The sequence below is a fragment of the Macrobrachium nipponense genome, chromosome 44 (assembly GCF_015104395.2).
Source record: "Macrobrachium nipponense isolate FS-2020 chromosome 44, ASM1510439v2, whole genome shotgun sequence".
Taxonomy (NCBI): Eukaryota; Metazoa; Arthropoda; class Malacostraca; order Decapoda; family Palaemonidae; genus Macrobrachium; species Macrobrachium nipponense.
In genome coordinates this window covers 13,834,982-13,857,557 of record NC_087221.1, presented here as the reverse complement: position 1 = coordinate 13,857,557, position 22,576 = coordinate 13,834,982, and the positions used below count along the sequence as shown (strand labels likewise).

The following is a 22,576-nucleotide window of genomic DNA, read 5'->3' as shown; positions in this document are numbered from 1 at the left end:
TTCGTATGGGGCTTTCATATATCACATTATGTTGACAAAACTTCAATCTTTTCAATGGTATGCGTAAAGATGTAATTGCATTCTTGTTTCACCAATTAAATATTGAGTGAATAAGGCTGAGCCACGCGATGATGATGGATCGGCTGTGGTGTTTCCCCCAATTCATAATTATTAATTTGAAAATATTCGTTGTTGAAAAAGTAAATAGATTCCTGATTCAAATATAAACAGTTTTGCTGTGAACAGTACCTACGGCGTTGTTCGCGCTCTTCTATTGTTTATCAGTGTTGCCAATAGGTATGTGTTTACCCTCCAAACTGGGTATAAGACTTACACAAAACCAGGGAAATAAGTGAAATTAGCGTATCTATTTGTAGTGTACAGTGGTCCCCCCGTATTCACGGGGGATGCGTACCAGACCCCCCGTGAATAGTTAGAACCCGCGAATGTTTGGAACCCCCATAAAAATGCTTAAAACAGCCTATTTTGTTAGTTAAAACTCAAGAAAAACCCACTAAAAATTTTCCTACATGGTTTTTTAATAGTTTTATCACAAAAAGTGCATTTTACGATGAAATTCATAAAAAAAACAGGAATTTGTGGATATTTATCATAGAAAAATACCGCGAATGCGCGAATTTTCCGCAAATAATGCAGGGAAACGTTCCTGAGAGAAATCCACGAATGTGTGAGTCCGCGAATCTGGAGAACGCGAATACGGGGGGTCCACTGTATATACATTTTAGAGCAATTTTATCATTATTGCATTACTATGACAACTAGAATTCATGGAAACAGTTTGTAAATGCTTCGGCTTGTGTGTGAATCTCCAATAAATTGGCAACGATGACTGTTCTGACACGTTATACAAACCATCGGTCCTTTACATAAGGAATTACTATTCAGCGCCAGCTGGACCGGTCGTAAGATTTGCTTACGAGGTAGTTCGGCAGTAACAGCTTGTCCGATGGTCAGGAGTCCCGCCCGACTGGAGGTAAACATATCACTTTGCTTTCGACCGCCGTCGGGTGAAGATGTGTGTTCGCCTCTCTGCCCGCCTCTGTCGTGAGATTATCAAAGCTTTGGATTACTTTTCAACCTTTTCTCTTAGAATAGTGTGGAAGTGATTGTAAGTACTACTCTATTATTATTATTTTGTTCATTTTTGTGGAAGTGCATCGCAGTGTATCATACAGTCCCACGAATCAGAGAAGCCCCCTCGCCCCCCATCCAACCAGAGAGTGTGCCCTAGAGTGGGAGACCGTAAGTGTGGGGCTTTTAGGTCCAGTGATACTGTGGACCCTCATCCCTTATATACTAGATGCCAAGGGCGTGAATGCTCTCGGTCATTGACGTGTGATGTTTGTTTCTCTTGGTCGTAGAAGCAGTGGGAGTTGTACGAGAAGAGGAAGAAGCTGCGTAGAGCACCAAGGTGTCATTGGAAAGCTCTCCCTCGACACCTTTGGTGACTGACACGTCATCTTCTTTACGCCTTCCTTGTCAGCTCCTGCGTATGGCTCTCTCCCCTTCGGGGGATGTGTCCCTCTCCGCTTGATTTGTCGAGTGCTGCTCTTTGAGAAAAGCCTTTTGCTCTGACAAGACTCCTGACAGTCTGAACCCTTTCAGGGCCAGAGTGGACAATCCCTAATGATACCTGACAAAGTGGGGTTGTTTGAGAAGACATCGACTGTGGAAAAAGTTTGGGGAAGTCCGCAAGGAGATTGAGGAGGTGGTCTGGGAACCATTCCTTCCAGGGCCAGAATGGTGCCACGAGTGTCATAGTCACGTTTTGACGAGATTGAAATTTGTTGATGACCTCTCTTATGAGACCGAACTGGGAAAAGGCATATACATCGAGACCTGTCTAGTCTAGGAGCACCACGTCTGTTCTCCACGTTTGAGGGTCAAGAACAGACGAACAACCTATTGTTCTGGGAGGTGGCGAAGAGATCTATGGATGGTTTGCCCCAGATTTTCCACAGGTCTTGGCCAACCTTCGCATTCCAAGTCCACTCTGTAGGAAGAACTTGACTGGAGCGGATCAACTCATCTGCTAACACATTAATTTTTCCTTGGATGAACCTTGGAAACAACTTGATCTTATGTGTGTTTGGCTAAAGAAGATCTTTGGCCACCTTGTTGAGAGAGAAAGAGTGGGTCCCTCCCTGCTTGCGGACATACGACAGGACCATGGTGTTGTCTGAGTAAATCGCTACCTTTCTTCTAGAGACCAGATGAGTGAAGGCTTGTAGACCTAGGAAAATTGCCTTCAATTCCTTCAAGTTTATGTGGAAAGACTTCTCTTGTTCCATCCACATTCCTGAAACACACTTGCATCCAAGATGGCTCCCCAGCCTCTGTCCGACGAGTCGTAGAACAACTCGGAATGACTAGCAAGAGCCCTTCTTGCAGTCTCTCCAGTGACAGCCACCAACGAAAATTTGGCTTTATTTCCTTTGTTAGTGGAAAAACGAATGAGTCCAATTGGGTTTTTCTATTCCATTTCGCCTTCAGAAAGAACAGGAGAGATCTCATGTGGAGGCATCCTAAAGTTATGAAGCTGTCCACCGATGCTAGAGTTCCGAGGAGACTTGTACAGTCTTGACCTGAGCAAGACGTTTCATATAAACTTGCCAAGTAATTACAGGTCGGAGCCCTCCCTCCTTCCCTTTCATGGACATAAAGGCACAAAATATGTGAAGTCTTTTGCTTTGTTGTTTCTGTTGTTCTCCAGTAATTGGCAGGCTAGTCACCTACACAAAAACAATAGAAGCATTACCACGATTTTTAAATTTAAGCTGCTGCACTTGTGAAAAATGTAGCTGTGTAATTGCTTGGTAAGCATATATGAAACTTAATTTTAATTAGAGTTGAGAGCTGTCAAGAAGTTTAAAGGCTTTTAGAAATGAATATGTGCTCTCCAGAGAGTTCAACCTTTATGTTTGTGTTTCTGTAAATGTTCATTTGTAGATAGGTGTCTGATTGTAATGCAAGACTTATTGTGTAATCATATTAGTGTACAGTACATTGATTGTTATTGATTTTGAACAGAACATGGATGAACACTATCCACATCTCACTCAGCATCTTCATCAGTCTCTTTGGAGAAAGTTATCACCTCGAGGTCTTGAGCATAGGGTACATGTACCCACAGCTATTACTTTTCATCGTTTAGTGCCAACAGCATCAAGGACACCAAGAAGTCATCATAAATTAGCTCATCGTTCATATAAAGTAAGTTCTACCGTACACTGTTAAGGTGTTACATTTTCTAGTATGGTTCCTCTTTATAGATTATCTTAGTATAAGTGTCAAATTTATTTTGAACAGAAAATTTAATTGTATATTTTAACAATAGGGCCTCCACAGGTTTTACTTACATACCTGCAAAATATCTAGTTTTACTTAAATTGTGATTTCCTTGTTTACAGTATTTGGAACCAAATAGACTATCAAAGCATTTCAAAGTAAATGAGGTTATAACACATTTTAGTATTATTTTAATTTTTAAGGGCGGTGCCACCCTAACATATTTATATGCCCTGAGCTTATTATTTCAGTATCCTATGGAGTGAGTATAATTGGAAAAAATTTTTGTTACTACATAGTTACAAACCTTCATTCTTTACATAGGGATTTAGCTAGAACAGCTCATTAACTTTCAGACGAATTGTTAACTGTCAAAAGGTAAGGGAAAGCCCCTCCCAACTGTCAGTATGCACTGTTATGGTGTCTTATTCTCTTAGGAATCAGTGTTAAATTTTTCTGGAGGTACTATTGTGAAAGAGCTATGGTCCAGTTAAACAATCTTGGGAGACTAAATTACATATACAATCGTTACTTAACCTGAATTTTTTTCCTAAATGTTATATTTACATACAATCCACAACCAGCACAAGTACCTCTGTATCCCTGTGGACAATAATTAACTACATCAGTCACTACCAAACTACATACTGACCTACAATAAATCTGATGACTCATATTACACCTCTTTCCTTTATCATGGGAATACACAGAATAAAGCCAGTACGGTACATACAATTATACCAAAAACAAGCTAACCTCAAAAACATTTGAGTCAAACAAATTACTTAGGAATATTTATTCAACTGAGTTTTTTCATAAAAAAACTTATATATTTACTATATGTATGAACATCTCACACATGGCAAACTGCCTTTCCAATATACAAATGAGATGAGGCAAAAGTCCCCCTCCTTTGCAAACTGGTCACCTCAGAATACCTGAGTAAGGAAATTTTGTACATGAACTTTCCTGTCAGATATATACTTAGCTATACGTCTCTGACGTCACGACAGAATTCAAAACTCGCGGCACACGCGACAGGTAGGTCAGGTGATCTACCTTACCCGCCGCTGGGTGGTGGATGTAAGAACCAATCTCCCTTTCCAGCCAGAATTTTTCTGTCGCCGGTGACGACTACACCTGTGGTTGTTACCCCTCCTGGACAGCTTTATTCATTTCTCGTTGCCGTGGATTTATTTGGACTGACTTTCGGTGAAAGTACCTGATCTGTTGGCTTGGCATACGCATTTGTGGATTGTTTTTGGATATTGATTTGGATTTTTCTTTGATTTCGAGATGTCTGAGTTAGAGGTTAAGAAAATCTCTATGTTTAGAGTGTGTGCTATGGATGAATGCAAGGTGAGACTACCGAAAGCTACGGTAGATCCTCACACAGTTTGCTTTAAATGTAGAGGTAAAGAATGTTCTTTTGATAACCCGTGTAATGAGTGTGAGAAGTTGGATGAGGGTGAATGGAAGGCTCTTTCTTCCTACTTGAGGAAGTTAGAGAAAGACAGGGTGAGAAAGGCTTCCTCTAGAAGTTCTAGTAAGTCTCGTATTAGCGAGGTAGAAGAAAATCCTGTTGTAGCATTAGAACCTTCTCCAGTTTCAGCTCCTGCGCCCTGCATCGAACCTAAGGATACGACTACGGAAGTGGCAACCATGAGAGCCACGATCCAGCATGGAAAAGAAGATCCGTCGTTGCAAAGGTAAGAGTAGTGAAGGTTGAATTGTGCAGTGACCCCCAGTGCAGTGGAGGGTTGCGTCTGATCGGCTCCTTAATGCTTCCAGGCCTAGACCTCTTCCAGACTCCCAGTCCAGGGGAGGAGGAAAGGTCAAAAGCCGCAGGAAGGTTAGGAGAACTCCCACCGATCAGGGCGTTCCCCCTCGGTAGATCCTGATGCTCGTACCCAGGCTGCCCTTGTTCGCGCGAAGAAGGAGGTATTGCGACAATGCTTCTCTTCGTCTTCCTCACCTTCACCTAGAAGAGGATGGAGCGCCTCGGATTCTCTTCACGACCGCTGAAGAGAGCCGGAAGGCTGGCTCCTTTCCTTCCAGGCGAACCGGCTCCTTTCCTTCCACCCGGAAGTTTTTCCAGAAGAGCCGGAAGTAGAGATCAAGAAACCCAGGAGGGAGCAAGAGTTCTCGCCTCATAGTAGGCTTCGAGCCTCTTCTCCGGTGGAGGATTTTACAAGATCTCCAGCTCGAATTCTTGCGGGACTGCAAGCGCAGATTTCGGCACTGGCGGGCTCCTTGGCAGGAGGAACGCGGCGGAAAGACGTCTCTCTCCCTGTCAAGAAGTCTAGGATTCCTTCACCTGTCTTACCGTCTCCAGTCAGAGTCGGTTCTCTCTCCTTTATCAGCGGATGGAAGGAGGCGCTCTTCCCTCCAGCAGGCGCTTGTCGTCTTCCAGGCATCAATCGCCCAAGAAGCTTTCTCCTGGTGACTACATCTCTCCAGTAGGAAGGGATCTAGCGACTAGTAGGTCGTTCGTCTAAAGACAGGCGTACAGCCTCGTCCTCGCGCTCTTTTACGAAGATCCTTCATTCTCGGATAAGAGAGCCTACTCTTTGATGGATTCATCAAGAGACAGGATCTCGCCTTATGTTAGGCGCCTTGAGCCTAGTAGGCGCTACTCCCCAAGTAGACGCTCTCCCGCTCCCAAGCGTGGTGCGGAGGATAGGCGCTTTTCTCCTGATAGGCGCTTTTCTCCTCCCTGATAAGCGCGGCTCTACTTTTAGCCGCTCGATTCAGGACAGGCGCGTAGAGCCTGAAAGATATTGTCTCTTCTGGGAGACTACCTTTTGAAGAGACACACAAGTCGGGAGCGAAGTTTGTGGAGCATGGTAGACGCCGGTCTCCTAGTAAGCGACCTTCTCCAGACCTTCGCTCTCCTGTAAGTAGGCGCCAAGAGCCTAGTAGGCGTTCGCCTCATGGTAGGCGCAGCTCGCCTGGCAGCCGCTCTCCTTTGAACAGGCGCATGGATCCTGAGAAGCGCCTTGAGCATAGTAGGCTCTCCTCTCCTAGCAGGCGCCCCCCCTTGGAAGCCCGGAATTCTAGGAGTAGGATTAAGGAGCAAAGAGCACGCACTCATCAGAGTAGGAAGGACTCATTCGAGAGGAGCTCTCCAGAAACTTTGGCGTCCCCTGATAGGCGCCAGTCTACTACTAGACACTCTCTGGACAGGCGCATTTCTTTAGAGAAGGCTAACTGCACTCGTAAAGAAGCGGAGGGTTCTTCAGTGGATGAAGTTGAACCTTCAGAAGAGGATTTGGTGAAGGACTCGTCAGTTTCGTCCTACAAGATCCTTAACACGATCTACTTCTTCAAGAGTTTGGAGACTCCCTTACTCCCGTCGCTCCTCCGTCTCCTCTCTCTTTATTCTCGACTTCGAAGAAGACGAAAGTTTCCTCTTGTGTGAGGATGAAGCCAACCATCTCAATGAAGAAGGCTTTGAGAGGTGTTGGTGAGGTTTTTGGCTGCTTTCTAAGGAAGAGAAAGGGAAAAAACTGTGTTTTCTTTCCCTCCTTCCAAGCTTACGGGCAGACTCGGATTTTGGTACGAGTCTGGAGAACCCTTAGGTCTGGGTCTTCCTTCATCGGCGGATGCGGACTTCTCTTCTCTGGTGGATGCAGCACGACGCTCGGCTCTTTTTGTCGGCCAAAACGACCTGGGCTATGAACGAGCTTGACCACCTGCTGAAGGGAATGTTTAGAGTCTTGGAAGTCTTCAACTTCCTTGACTGGTCTTTGGGGGTCTTGGCTAAGAAGACTCAGAACCCGGATGCTATTTCGCCAGAAGATCTAAACAGTGTTCTAACGTGCATTGACAAAGCAGTTAGAGATGGATCGAGCGAAATAGCCTCCCTCTTTGGAGCAGGGATCCTTAAGAAGAGATCAGTCTTCTGCTCTTTTCTCACGAAGTCTGTTTCGCATGCCCAAAGAGCCTCTCTCCTGTATTCGCAGCTCTCGCCTCTGCTTTTTCCAAAGAAGATAAATACAGGACATTCTCAGGATCTATCTCTGCGAAGGCGACTCAGGACATGCTCGCACAGTCGGCACGGAAGCCTAATAAGACCTCTTCCAGACGAAGAACTAAGAAGTAGACTCCAGCTAGACAGGAGCCCTTTCGAGGGGGGCCCCCCTTCTAGAGCCTCCTACCTCGAGAGGTAATAGACCTTTCAAGAGAGGTAGATCCTTCTCACTGCTCTGTCAGAGCTAAGAACGGGTAGGGAAGTAGTCCTCCAAACACCAGTAGGTGCCAGACTTCTAAGATTCTCGGAAGCCTGGACAAAGAGAGGAGCGACAACTGGTCCCTCTCGATAATAAGGAAAGGATATCTGATTCCTTTTACGGAAAGACCACCGTTGACAACGACTCCGAGGGAGTTGGTGGCCAGGTACAGGGATCCCATCATGAGCCTTGCTTTAACACAAGCAGTGGAACTAATGTTCGAGAAAGAGGCATATAGAGCTAGTGAACGACCCTTGCTCAGCGGGTTTTTACAACCGCCTTTTTCTAGTTCCAAAGCCTCAGGAGGATGGAGACCGGTTTCTGGATGTAAGCGCCCGAATTTCTTTGTAGAAAAGAGGAAGTTCGCCATGGAGACGACATCCATCAGTGTTGGCGGCCCTTCGGCCAGGGGACTGGATGGTGTCCCTAGATCTTCAGGACGCTTACTTCCATGTGCCTATCCATCCTTCGTCAAGGAAATACCTCAGGTTTCATGAGGGAGGAAGGATATCCAGTTCAGGGCCTTGTGCTTCGGCCTTTCAACAGCCCCTCAGGTCCCTTTACAGGCCTAATGAAAATGTAGCAAGATGGCTACATTTGGAGGGAGTCAGAGTGTCCCTTTACTTGGACGACTGGCTGATCAGAGCCAAGTCTCAGGAAAGATGTTTGGAGGACCTACAAAAGACCCTTTTCATGGCAAGTTCGCTGGGACTTTTGGTGAACTTTCAAAAGTCTCAGTTGATCCCCAGTCAAGATCGTATCTATCTGGGGATTCGGATGGCTTCTCTGGATTTTCGGGCTTTTCCTTCTCCAGAAAGGATAGCCCGAGGGTCAGAGAAAGTCAAAGCCTTCTAGAGAAAGAAGTATGCACAGCGAGGGAGTGGATGAGTTTGTTGGGGGACACTCTCCTCGTTGGAGCAATTCCTTTCTCTAGGAAGGTTGCACCTCAGACCTCTCCAGTTCTTTCTCCATCGAAACTGGAGGTGTCATTCACAAAACCTAGAGTTCTCCTTCGAGATTCAAAGGAAATCAAGAAGGACCTCTCTTGGTGGGCCAACCCTCTCAAGTTTGCAGAAGGGATGTCCCTTCACATTCCGAACCCCAACCAAGTGTTGTATTCCGACGCCTCGGAAACAGGTTGGGGAGCGACGCTCGGCTCAGAGAAGTGTCAGGCACCTGGAACAAGGAACAGGTGACCTGGCACATCAACAAGAAGGAGCTGATGGCGGTTTGGGCTAGCTTTGAAAGCTTTCGAGCCCCACGTCCTAGCTTCAACAGTTCAGATCAACTCGGACAACACCCAAGGCCCTGGCACTGGCCCTGGCTTACATCAGGAAGCAAGGGGGGACTCACTCTTTCTCCCTGTACGAGACAGCAAAAGAACTTCTGCTTTGGGCAGAAAAAAGGAAGATTTGTCTCCTTACCAGGTTCGTACAGGGAGAAAAGAACGTCAGAGCAGACCTCCTAAGCAGGAAAGATCAAGTCCTGCCGGCAGAGTGGACTCTGCACGAAGATTGTTTTGCCAGGATCTGTGGAAGCTTTGGGGCAAAAAACCTCTATAGACCTCTTTGCCACAGCCAAGAATATGAGGATAGCCAACTACTGCTCTCCGATATCGGACCCCGAGGGCAGTGTCGATAGACGCGTTCCTACTAGATTGGAAGGGTCTAGACACGTATGCTTTTCCTCCATTCAAGATACTGGGAGAGACTATAAAGAAATTTGCAGAATCGGAGGCAACAAGGATGACGCTGGGTAGCCGTTCTGGCCCGCACAAGTATGGTTCACAGAGGTACTGGAATGGTTAGTAGGATCTTCCGAGAACATTACCACAGAGGATCGATCTGCTCAGACAACCCCACTTCGAGAGGTATCACAAAAACCCCCTCCCCGCTCTAGATCTGACTGGCTTCAGACTGTCAAAAGTTTGGTCAGAACGAGAGGCTTTTCGGCAAGAGTTGCAACGGCTATCGCAGCAGCAAGAAGGCCTTCTACCTTAGAGTCTACCATTCGAAGTGGGTGACGTCTTTCGGCGATGGTGTAGGAACCATCACTCCTCTTCCAGTACCTCTGTGACACAAATAGCAGACTTCTTACTTTTCCTTAGGGAAGAAAGTGGATTGGCGGTATCAACCATTAAAGGCTATCGTAGCATGCTATCTGCAGTGTTTAGGCACAGAAACTTAAACATTTCAGAAGATAAGGACCTTCATGATCTAATAAGATCGTTTGCGGGGGGGGAAACATCCAAGGAGAAGGTTTCTCCAGGGGTTCCGAGTTGGAATCTGGATGTAGTGCTACGTTACCTGAGGTCCAATAAGTTCGAACCGCCTCATTCTGCATCGTTTAGAGACCTCACGAAGAAGACAATTTTCCTCATGGCAATTGGCTTCCGCAAAAAGGGTTAGTGAACTCCATGCACTAGAAGAAATGTGGGATTCGAGGAGATGCAGCTATCTGTTCATTCCCTTCCTTCGTTCTTAGCCAAGAACGAGAACCCCTCAAATCCTTGGGGCCTAGGAGCTTTGAAGTACAAGGATTGTCTGCATTAGTAGCGAGGAAGCAGAGAGGTCTCTTTGCCCAGTAAGAAGTTTGAAATTCTATCTACGAGAGAAAGAAAAAACTTAAGGGCAATGATGTCAACCTTTGGTGGCTCTGTAAGAGATCCAAGGAGGACACTTTCGAAGAATGCGCTTTCTTTCTTATCAGAAGCCTAGTGAAAGAAGCGCATGCGATATGTGAGGAAGTCAATACAAAGTTCTTAAGGTAAAAGCTCATGAAGTAAGAGCTATTGCCACGTCATTGACTTTTAACAAAAACATATCCCTGAGTAATATTATGAAGGCAACATTCTGGCTGGCGTTGCAAACTCAGGTCTTTGCAAACCACTATCTGAGAGACGTCAAAATTACGTATGAAAAGTGCTTCGGGTTAGGCCCGTACGTATCGGCGGATTCGGTGCTGGGGCAGGGAGCTGAGACATATCCTTAGTAGTATATATTTTTTCCCCTTGTTAGGTTGTAAGTTTTTGGTTGTTTGAAAGAACATGCGGGTAGGCATGTTTTTCATTTCGTAGTGCTAACAATGATTAGATTGGTTAGGTGATCGGTGTATGTTTGAGCTCCTTGCAATGATAGTGGTTAGGTTCTGTCATATAAGTGGGCGATCCCCGGTTTGACAGATCCTGCTCGGATTTCTATCAAGTAAGCGGACAACCAAATCCCTTTGATAGACCCAAAGAGTCTGTCAGCTGTAGGTCACGCCCTCGCTGAAACTCTTAAGGCAACGCAGACTCATAGACAGTAACTACGAAGTCTTCTGCCTAAACAGGTAAGAACCAAGGTTGTTTTTACATCCACAAACTAGTGTTGTTTTCCCCTTTTTTCCATATTTATATTGCTGTCTCTTTCCCTCCCACCAAGGGTGTCAATCAGCTAAGTATATATCTGACAGGAAAGTTCATGTACAAAAATGTTATTGTTAGTATACAATAAGGTTTTGTACATACTTACCTGGCAGATATATACGATTGATGGCCCGCCCAGCACCTCCCCTCAGGAGACCGTGGAAGGAAAATTCTGGCTGGAAAGGGAGATTGGTTCTTACATCGCCACCCAGCGGCGGTAAGGTAGATCACCTGACCTACCTGTCGCGTGTGCCGCGAGTTTTGAATTCTGTCGTGACGTCAGAGACGTTATAGCTAAGTATATATCTGCCAGGTAAGTATGTACAAAACCTTATTGTATACTAACAATAACATTTTAACTCATAAAAACTCATAAATCAACTTTATTTAATAGTAGTTTCATCACATAGTATTGTCATCACAATAGCAGGAACTATATAAAAAAGTAATCATAATAAAACCAGGTAACTTTTTGTTTTATGGGTCTAGTAAACTGATATCTCCTCTCACAGAAAAAATGAAAATTACAGTATACTATATGAATACGTATTGTTTATCATTCACTATTTGTTATCCCCCAAACCAATGAAATGCTCTAATGCTAGATATTTTTTTTGTCTTGTAGCTCAGATAACACCCATCTGTACCATAGTAGTTCATAATACAGTACTTCAAGTATATGTAGTTTTGATCGCAGCATATTGATAGACTCAAATCTAAACTCCTTTTCCACACTATTTCTGTGGAGAAAAGTCTTATTAAATACTAGGTATGAACAATGGCTAACAACAATAAAAATCAAATTACGTAATTAATATAATATGTATGTACAACAATAAGTTACCTATGGCAAAACCAAAAAATATGCCTAGTTTGTTTTCATAGATACTGCACTGACCATTTTGTAACACTACAATGGTCTCTTATGACATTGAGCACTTGAGAGGATAGGTATGTGTCTTTCGAATTTGTCCTGGAGTTTGTAGCAAAGACTCGGATCTATTCCTGACATCATGGGCAAGTCCTTTTTGATCCCCTCCTTAGAGGATTTTGTAGTTAGTGATCCAGATGAGATATTACTGTGTCTTGTTAGGATGCTGCAGTGCTATCTTAAAAAAACTCAACATCTCAGGCCTGAGTGTCAGTACCTCTTCATTAGTAGAGGCGGCATGACATAGAAAAAAAAAAAAAAAAAAAAAAAAAGTGTCCAAGAACACTTATCTCTTTCTGGCTGTGTGAGACATTTAACCCCTTCGCCACCGGCCTGCTGCATTGCTGCAATTGCTTGCATACCGCATGAGACCCCCTGTCGACCGCGAGTATCAATCATTACTTGCTCCTAGTAAATTTTATGTTATTCATATTTTTCCTTTATATTCTTACGTGAAAACATTGTGTGTACGGATATCAATGAATATTTTTTACCCAATTGTCAAAAAATTACAAAAAATATAGTAAGAATATCGGAAAAAATAGGAATATTTAGTGGAAAAAGTAATTGCAGAAGTAGGAACTGTTATAAAGTAGTAGAAATAGTAGTAAAGTAATAGAAATAAAGTAGCAGAAAAAGTAGTAAAGTAGTAGTAAAATAGTAGTAGTGGTAATAGCAGTACTAGTTTTCTTACTGAAACAATTACTCCTAGTTTTCATACAGAAAGTGTATACATCAATAAATGTTTACGGCACTGGTAATAATAATAATAAAACAGTAATAATAGCAATAATAATAATAATAATAATGATGATGATGATAAAAGCAACAGCATCTCGTGACCAATACGTATATACATTTGGGGCAGTTTATTCACCCCCATTATCATCAGCAAGCTATAAAAAACACATCTCATCACGAGTAACAGGCCTCCATAGAAGTCCTTTCACCTTACGCTTTCCTGTTGCATGAAAGTACTACTCTGCCCGAGCATTCACCCATTCACACAATTAGTCAATTACATCACCACAAAAAAGGAAAAAAAATGCATCACGTAAGCAGGTGAAATCTGATGTGTAAGCAGGAATCCCATTGGCACCCTCCGTGAATTAGGGGGGGCTGGGCCTGGGCGCAAGTCACAAGATGGATCAGTTATGAACCACCAGCCTTCATCGACAAGAGGTTCAATGTCTTCCAAACACTCGTTGTCACTGTCAACCTCTAAGAAATTATCGCTATAATCATCATCTGATAGATTTGGCAGGTACTCAGACCCTGACTCTGAAACACTATCATCTGACATGATATTAAAAAAAAAAAACATATAAAATAACTGTAATCAAAAGGGAAAAAGGTTTAGAATTCAAATCTACATGGTTTACGGACAAAATCGTAATCATTCTTCTCAGATAATAGCCTGAGGCGCACTGGCATAAGTTGGCCAGTACCCCTCCTAATATCCCATATGAAAATGACGTCACGACGTCCATCGGACGCTCATTGATTAGAATGAATTGTGGGTGGAGCTTCAGCACCTCTCTTGTACACAATACTGTGTGTGGAAACCATCCAAGCTGAAGAAAACGCTTTGCTTTTCGAGGAGGGATGAAAGACGTACACGCGTACGTCCCGGTCTTTTATTACTGTACCGTAAAAGACGTACATGCGTACGTCCCAGTGCTGAAGGGGTTAAGCAGGCATATGCCTCATCCAGCAAAGAGGATGAGGATACAGTCCGGGTGAAAGCTCATAAAGTCAGGGGCATCTTTGGCATTCTGAAAGAGCCTGTTTGTTCTACAGGTCACGTTAGACCACATTGTTGCCCACAATTCCTTGGACAATTTTTCTTCGGGTCCTATGGGACAGGTTGCATTTCATCTAAGGTATTTGGTTTAGCAAGAGAGAGTACATATGTGAGTGACTGGTTCTCCTCTCCTTTCACTTCTACTGTCTCATCAGGATGCTAGGCCGTCGATGCTGGATTTATGTGGAATGCAAGTAAGCTGCTCAACTGGGCACCAGTCCCATGTTTTTCTCTTTAAATTTGAATGGATGCAAATCTCCCCTTTCTTTTGACTAGAGGAGATAGGGACACACAATAAAAAAAAGTCCGTTTTTATATTGTTTTTGATGTATACTGGTTCTTTGTGTCTATTAGATAATAGTATAAACAAACTTGCCACATAATGCCAGAAGTCTAGCAACTGTAACACCTCTTGTTCAGCATGCTAGATGTGCAGGATGCCTTTTTCTGCTTGGGTAACATCCTACGTAATGCCAGAAGTCTAGCAACTGTAACATCTCTTGTTCAGCATGCTAGATGTGCGGGATACCTTTTTCTGCTCGGGTAACATCCCAGGTTAGGCATACCTACCAGTTAGTTCTGAGCATACCCAGATTCCTTGCACCTGGTGGTAAGTCTCCTATGTAAAGAGTGAGGTAGTATGTATTGTATTAGTGTAGGAACAAATAACAAATTTTAAGATAGTTTTTAAAGATAGTTTTTATTTTTCCTAACACACAAACCTAAAGTCTTTACGTACTTAAACAGCCTACCTCAGCCACCCTCTCGGCCACCCCTCACTCTGGCACCTGGGCTGGGAGGTTATAGTCATTCCAGCTTCCATTCACATGCTAAAGTCTATGTAAAGAACTTCAGGTTTGTATGTTACGAAAAGTACAAATTGCTTTTAAAATTTGGTTTGTTCCTACACGTTATACAAACCCTTGGTCCTTTACATTAAGAATTGCTTTCAGCAAAAGCTGGAAATCAGCCTTTGAACTTTCAAACAAGGTGGTTTGGCAGTGAACTCTGATAGTCATGAGGAGTTCTCTCCCGATCGGACGTAAACATTCCCATTAACTTTTGATTGCCATCGAGTGAGGACGTGTCTCCACTTCTCTGCCCGACTGCTGCTGAATTGTTTTCACCATTTCCTGGTGGGATCTTTCTGTTTTTGTATAGTTATATGGTCTGAATGTGTATTTGTGATTATTTTGATAACATCATGCTGGGACTGTCTTTCCCAAGTGTTGACCCTCATGCCTTTTGCACTAGATGGCTGGGGCGTGAATGTTCTAGCTTTTCAACATGTATTGAGTGTTGCTCCTGGTCTTCTGAGCAGTGGGAGAAGTTTGAGGGGAGGGAGTGGTATCGGGGCAAAGGCTTCCAAGGCTTTGTCTGAGGGTAACACACCCCAGATGACATCCGTTATGGCTGACCCTTCATCATCCTTCCTTCCTCCCAGCAAGCTTCCTCTTCGTGCTGTTTCCCCTTTTGGGGGACTTTCACCCTCGGCTTCTTCGTCTGATTCGTTGATCGAAGATGGGAGCGGGTGGCTAGTGCCCAGAACAACCATTCTCCAAGGGCCTCTTCTTACTCTGAGAGGGATATTTCTCCCTTCGGGCAAGGAGGGACTCTTCCTACTAACCTGACTCTCGTTTTTTCAGGTGTGGCAGTGTCTCAGTCTTGCGATCTGCAGCAGGCTTGGTTGACACTAGGCCTCCCTTTACCCCCCTCCTTGTAAGGCCTAGTGTTGCACTTCTCTGGGACTCCTGTTACTCATATGGCAGTGGCGGTGAAATCTACAACTGTAATGATGCATAGGTTTGTGCCCGTACTTATGATGGTGTTTGCTCATCACCCAGAGAATGTGACTCTTTCGGTGGTGATGGGCACTCGCCCCCATATGCTACAACCCGGTCTTCAGTGCCACCTCAACATGTGTTTGTTGTGATGTCACCCCCTGACACGTTTATTCCTACCAAATCCCAGGCCCTGTCCACCCAGGGCTTCCCTACGGTGGTAAAGGCTCCTGTAAAGTTCCCTCTCTTGGTGGGGAGAGCTCCATCTAATCCTGCTCCTGTTATTCCTACCGCTCTTCGGATGGGGGATCTCACCTCCATCCTGAGGAAACTGATGGAGAAGAAACCAGAGAAGAAGAGAGCTTGTCAGGTATCATCGTCTTCCTCGTTGACTTCATCTTTGTCATGGTCGTCTGCTGCCTCCTCCCCTTCTCCTCCTAAGGCTTGCCCGCTGAAGAAGAAGAAGGTAGTCTCTCCTTCCCCTAAGAAGTCTTGTCATGGGACTTATAAGGGTCTGCCTCCTCCTACTGAAGGGACAGTTGAGTGTTCTGTTGGGTCTCCTGTTCCTTTGGGAATGGGAACCGTTACGCTATTCCCAGGGGCTAGCGTAATGGGAGTCACAGGAGCACTAACCGTTTTTAGTCCTGGCGGTTCTACCTCTTAACACTGCGTCAGGTACTCAATCGCGATCTTCCCCGAATGCTCACAAATCTTTGGATTCACGTGCATCCAGAGTTGTTGATGTTGAGTCTTCTCACCGTCACAACTCAGGCGCAGGACACAAGAAAGGGGCAAGTCATGCAAGTGTCTCGCTCCTGTTAGACTTTGAAGAAGACTGGGACATGTCAAGAGGATGCTGCAAGTTCTTGCCAGTCAGGTGGTCGCTCAACTCCACCCAGCTTGGTCACGGCAAGTGATGCACCTGTCAGGTGATAATCTTGCAAAACTCCTTGGGAAAGCATTTCTCCAGGGTGACCATGCTCTCCTAGACTCGTGTTGCAGCCATCAACGGGGGTGGGTAACTGCATGTGACTCACTTCTCAGAACTAGCAGGGTGAGTGAGTGTGTCCAATCCTCCTCACCTGTCCCTTCAACTTCCTGGGGTTGTACTGGGAGGAGCAAGGCAAACACTGAGGAGTTGTATCCTTGTCTAAAAGGGTTCGGCTGCGAGGGCATATGTTCCTGGTTCATCTTAGAACCTATCAGTTCATATGCCAAAGCTGTTCAGGAAGGTTCAAGGGGGTCTGTCAAGGTTCTCCCTCCTGCAGGGAGAGTGTTTCGGGAGGAATGCGTCCTGGAAGGACTTGGGGGTCCTTTGCCTCAGGACACGGACACTCCCGAGATACAGAATACTTTTGCAAAAGTGATTCTTCAGCACAATGACTTGGGGGAAGGGACCTTGGCTTCATCAACAGACCGCCCCTCTCGCCTTGAATCCTTTTTGGGGTCCGAAGAAAGAACCCAAGGTTTTGATGGGGCTGCCATGGTTCTTGCTCACTGAAGGTATGCTTGACCAAGTTAATAATTTTGTCTCAGGACAAGCTAATTCTCTTAAAGAAAACTGATTAGACAAGTTTCTTCCTCCTCTGCCTTGTCAGAAGTGTTACTAGCCCACCCTCGGAGGGATCATTGCCAACAAAAAAGGTTGAACTGGACTTAGTTCACTTAAGCACCATACAAACAAACAAACCATAGCATCTTACTGCAGAGGGTGTCTGGCTTTTGCAGCAGGAAGCAGTTAGCCTGGAGGCTATTACAATGGCAGCCCTTTAGACACTCTCCTGGCTGGATCGGTGTTATTCACAGTATCCAAGGTCACTGCTTCCTCTGGAGCTATCATCCCTGGGGAGGATTCAGCCATTGGGGACTCTGCCAGTCTGGAGGTAGGGATATTTCCTATTTGGCCCACCAGACTGCTAACCTGTGGGTGAACCTGGTGCTGAAGAGGAGGGACGCAGTCCTTGATCAGATCACCAGGTCCGTTGGTACCGATTTGGCTTTGGTCCTTAGGAACAGACCATTGCTGGATACTGCCTCTCTCTTTCCTAGAGAGTTTCTAGATGTTGCAGTGGGAAAGTATCGGGGCTGAAGACAGTGACCACCTTGTCCACCTGGCAATAGCGAAGACCTAAGGGTCTTCACGTTCCACTGCAGCTAGACCTCAGAGTCAAGCTAGCTCTCCCTTGGCCCCTGAGAAGTCCTAGGCTTTGAAGGGAGCTCAAGGAAGTACCCAGCCTTCTTCTTTTGCCATGAAAGGAACATAGCCCCCCTTCTTTTCAGAGAAAGGAGGCAAGGGAAAGAAGAAGGGGAAACGCTAGGGACAGTGTTCCCCTCCAGCTGCTGCCACTGGTGTGGGTTGCCTATCAAGCCACTGGGGCAACATGGCAGCTATATGGAACCAAGACCTGGGTAGTGGATGTCGTTTAGAAGGGATATCTACTTCCCTTTGAGTCTCTGCCACCCCTCACCAACCTTCCGGTCCATCACCAGACTTATGCCCCTGGTTCAGCCAAGGATTTGGCACTGAAGCAAGAATTAAAATCCATGCTGAGCAAGGGTGCTGTGGAAGTCGTATGAGATTAATTTCCGGGTTTCTACAGTCAGAGAGACCTGTCACATCTTGGTTCAGGACATCAATTGTTCTTCTGGCTCTCCCTGCCATTACTACACCAGTTCTTGGCTAGGGTCAAGTCTGGTGCCTCAGTCTCTGACTGCACACTTGGTACTGCGACCTCGTCCGAGCACCTGCATAAGTAGTGAAGAGTTTCCCATAAGAATTTCTACTGGACTTCTAAGGGGACTGCCTCTCTTCAGGGAGGCTGGATTCTCTTGTTGGCTCTTCCTGCTTGTAGGGTGGGAGCCAATTTGGAGCCTCTGATTTCAGGAGTCTTGCTACAAGCGGGAGCCGATTTCCATTCTACTTTGGAGTCTCACATTTAGGAGTCTAGAGGGTACACTCGGTCTCTGACCGAGTACCTGGTGTCTGTCTCAACCGAGCACCTGGAGAAGCAGTGAGTTGGTTCCCCCTTAGAAGCCCTACTGGAATTTTAAGGGACTGCCTCTCTTCAGAGAGGCAGCATTCTCTCGTTGGCTCTTACCACTCACAGGGTGGGAGCCAATTCGCATTCACCTCTGGAGTCTTGCATTTCAGGAGACTCAAGGGTGTGACCTCTTCAGGACATGCTCTCAGTCTCTGTTTTGGAAGTCTGCGTCTAAGACTGGTGCTGTGCCTGTACCACCTCACTTTCTTAGGAAGCCAAGAGGAGACCACTCCCGATGATCATTCTTATGAGATTCGGCAGTTTTCCTAGGGGCTAAAATATTTGAATTATAAGGGCTAAACTGTCTAGTTTTTCTTGAGTGCCAGGGATTCTGCAGAATCTCTAGCACTTTCCAAACCAGTGCCAGAAGGTTCGCTCTTCAGTTTGTTTAGGCACAGAACAAGAGCAGGTGTCGAGACGTGAGGTGTTTCGACACCACTTGCCAACTCTGCTTGGTCAGGTCCCATACGTCATGTCTTGGAGCTTAGGGTGTGAACACAGGATAGGAGGCATAGAATCCCCTTTAAGCTTTCTTCTCAAGGGGCTTTGGCCTTGAAGGAGACGAGTATTTAGGGAGGAAAGCTATCGTTCGCAGCAGACGAGTCTCTTCTTGACTTGATTTGCATGCTGAGCCAGTACCTTGGTTATGTTCGCACAGCCGGGTTAGACTCGGCTTGCTTGTCTTGGCTCGGCTTACTTTTTACACCAGGCCCCTGGTCGCTTCCTCAAGATCGTCTTGGCTGGCTTGGCTCGTTCAATGCCTAATGGAGCAACTGAATTAAGTGCTCAGCTCTGTTCAAACAAACTTTCTGCTTTCCTCAGGTTGTTGCTTTACCATGGCATAAGAACCCTCCTTCCCTGTACTGTCATCATCTCAGGTTGATGACAGCCCACAGCTACTCCTGCTGGTTTGTATATCAGGACTGGTAGGAATGCCCTTTTTCCTTTCCTGTTCTCTTGATCCTCTCAGTTGTTCTGAGAGGTGGAAGACTGACAGAGAGAATTCCAATGAGTTTGTCTCTTTCGGAATTCACTTACAAGGGTTGGTATTTTGAAATTGGTCTTCGGATTGTCGGGTCATACACTCGAATAAGAGAGTTGTTTATATTGGTTCTTGTCTAACCTCCCTCCATGGAGAGAAAATTGGGAGTTTTGCATCTAGGAAAACTCAGGTGTTTCTTTGGGAAATGAATACCCGTGATTTGCATTTAGCAGAGATCTTTGCACCGATTTGTCAGCATATTGATCTCAGGAATAGGACTGTGGCTTCCCCTGTGAAACGTCTTCACTGCTCGAGGCCTTTGCTCTTCCAGGAGAGACAAGCATTTTTGTAGGGGCACTGCATTCCTTGCTTATGAGGGCATTCTCAATTAGAGAATACCTTTTCTCCGGACAAGTAGGTAGTTCATTCAGTTTCAAGATGCCAAATCAAGCTCTCTTCTCCTCTGTTACAGCAGCTCTTTACAATTCTTTTCTTTGGAAGGGTCCTGTACTGACTGCAGATTATCGTGTGTCGGTTTCATCCTGTTTCGGGTACCACGCCGTTTCTAGTTGCCACGAAGGGTATCCCCTCTCACAACAAGAGACAGCAAGCCTATAGGACACCATTATGGTTTTCCTCCAGGCAGCTACTTATGAGGTTTCTTCCTTACCCAGCACCAGTCACCAGCCTGTGGGCAATTCTGGTGCTAAGAAAAAGGACATTGAACTTATTTGGATCTCCAGTTTTGCAAGTCCTGAAGTTGTCTCAACCTTTAGGAATGGACCTTTATTCGGTTCCTTGCAGTAGGCAAGGAACATGCCAAGGCATCTGTCTACTGCCTTGTCCTCCAGGCAAGGCCTAAAAAAGGTCTCAGGCTTCGAAGGCCGATCGTGAAATAGCCAGCCATCTTCTTTCTCTTTTGAGAGAGTGCTTCCAATTGGGAAGAAGGCAGAAGGAAAGATGTAGAAAGGAACGGTTGTAAGGGGTGATCTCCTACTGCTGGGCACTTGAAAAGATAAGTTGTCTGTCGAGTCTCAGGACTTGAAAATAATATAGCTGAGACTTTGTAGTAGGTTTTCTTCAGAAGAAGTACCTACTTTCTTCCTGGTCTTGGACATCTTCCATTGAACTTCCACCTCTCCTGTGTTCCTATCTCAGGAACAGCCAATCCGGTTAGGAGCTAGTCGTCTCCGGTTTCTGTTATCGCCATAGAATTCTCCCTTCAGGACAGCTTTGCCTTTGCCCTCTACATTAAAGAATGAAGGAGGTCTGCTTCCATTTCTTCCAGTTCTTAATCCTTTTCTTCCTTTCTCGAATGATTAGTAAAGAATGAGGTTGGTGCTCCATCAACAGGAGCCTTTGAATATGCTTATATATACAGGCAGTCTCTGGTTATCAGCGGGGTTCAGGTCTCGGCAGGGTACTGAAAATTGAAGACTGCCATTAACCGAAACTTGGTGATTTATGGTGCTTATGGTGTCGATATCTGGTTAATGGCACCAATAACTGGTTAATGGTGCCAATAACTGATTAATGGCACCTTTAGGTATGTTATGGTTCCATAACTCCATTATTATTGACACCTTATGGCGCCAGGTTTTCTACTCGATTGTACCGGACCCATGGGCAGCTGGAGAGGATGCTCTCCAACACCCGTGGGACAACCTCTTCATTTACGCCTTTCCCCCGTTCTGTCTGATTCGCAAGTGATCAGCAGGGCGCTGATCACCGCAAATTTTCAGATGATCCTGGTGGCACCCAAACGGCCTCAAGCCTTTTGGTACCCAGACCTGCTGGCTCTGCTCGCCGAAGCACCGATGGAGATTCCCCCCTGGCACAACCTCCTGCGCCAGCCACATGTAGAACGGTACCACCGGTCTGTCGAGTCCCTGTCTCTTCACGACTTGCTGTTATCCGCCATCTCTTGCGAGCGAGAGTGTTTTCTCGCAGCGCAGCAACAGAGATGGCTGGATACCTCAGAGAGTCCTCTGCAGCTGTATACCAGGGGAATTGGTCCGTCTTCTGTGGTTGGTGTCGTGGACGGGGTCTCTCTCTTCTCAGAGCCACTCTTCAGCAGGTAGCGGATTTCCTCGTCTTCCTTCGCCGAGAGAAGCTCCTCTCCGTCTTTACAGTTAAAGGATACAGAGCGGCTCTGGCCCTAGTCCTTAAATTGCGAGGTGTGGGATGTGATTCGTCCTTAGGAGTTTGACTCGCAGACCCTTCGAGCCACTCCGAGTCGTCAGACAGGGCTCTGACCCTCAAGACCCTCTTCCTGCTGGCCCTGGCATCAGTGAAGAGAGTAGGGGAACTTCATGGTCTTTCCTTCAATGTCAAGCATTCCAGGGGATGGGGATCTGTGACGCTCGATTTCGTCCTGAACTTCGTAGCGAAGACTCGGAATCCTTCGGTCCCTGACAACCGGTTCAAGTCTTTCACAATCCCCTCCCTGAAGGAATTCACTGACAACGATGCAGATGAGATGCTACTTTGTCCTGTGAGGGCGCTACGGCGCTATCTGAAGAGAACTCGGCACCTCAGGCCTGAGTGTCAACGCCTCTTCGTTAGCACTGGGGTTACCAAGAAAGAAGTGTCTAAGAACACTTTCATTCTGGCTGCGTGAAGTGATCAGGAGGGCGTACGACACGGCTGGTAGTGACGACACCCGTACCCTTCGTCCGAGAGCCCACAAAGTAAGAGGTATTGGTCCAACCCTTGCGTTCCGCAAGAACTTCTCCCTGACGCAGGTACTGAAGGCAGGGGTTTGGGCCAACCAGACCACCTTCACTTCTTTCTACCTTAGGGATATTACCCACAGGTCCTTGGACACTTTTTCCTTGGGACCCGTGGTGGCTGCTCAACAAGTTGTGTAGTCTGCCCAGCACCCGAGGGGACAGAAAAGCATCGCTACCTTGTGCGACTGCATGAATGGACGAGTGAAAGAGTGTGTGACTGGCTTCTCTTCCTCCTTCGTTCTTCTCCTCTACCTGTGGGCAGAGGGCTGCGGTCATCACTACGCTGAACAGGAGGCCGATGCAGGTAAGCTACGCAACCGGGCTCCATCCTATCCTTTTCAGTAGGGATAGGAGTTAT

General features: G+C 45.8%; 1 protein-coding gene across 2 annotated transcripts in view; it reads left to right on the top strand.

The window, feature by feature from the left end:
• The window catches only part of LOC135204031 (uncharacterized), a 157,709-nt gene that overhangs the window by 2,748 nt on the left and 132,385 nt on the right, over nt 1–22,576 (top strand). For both annotated transcript variants that reach the window (XM_064233973.1, XM_064233974.1), the window contains exon 2: nt 3,052–3,234. In XM_064233973.1, the coding sequence (XP_064090043.1) occupies nt 3,055–3,234 (180 nt within the window). In that variant the 5' untranslated portion in view covers nt 3,052–3,054. The remainder of the gene's footprint in view (nt 1–3,051; nt 3,235–22,576) is intronic.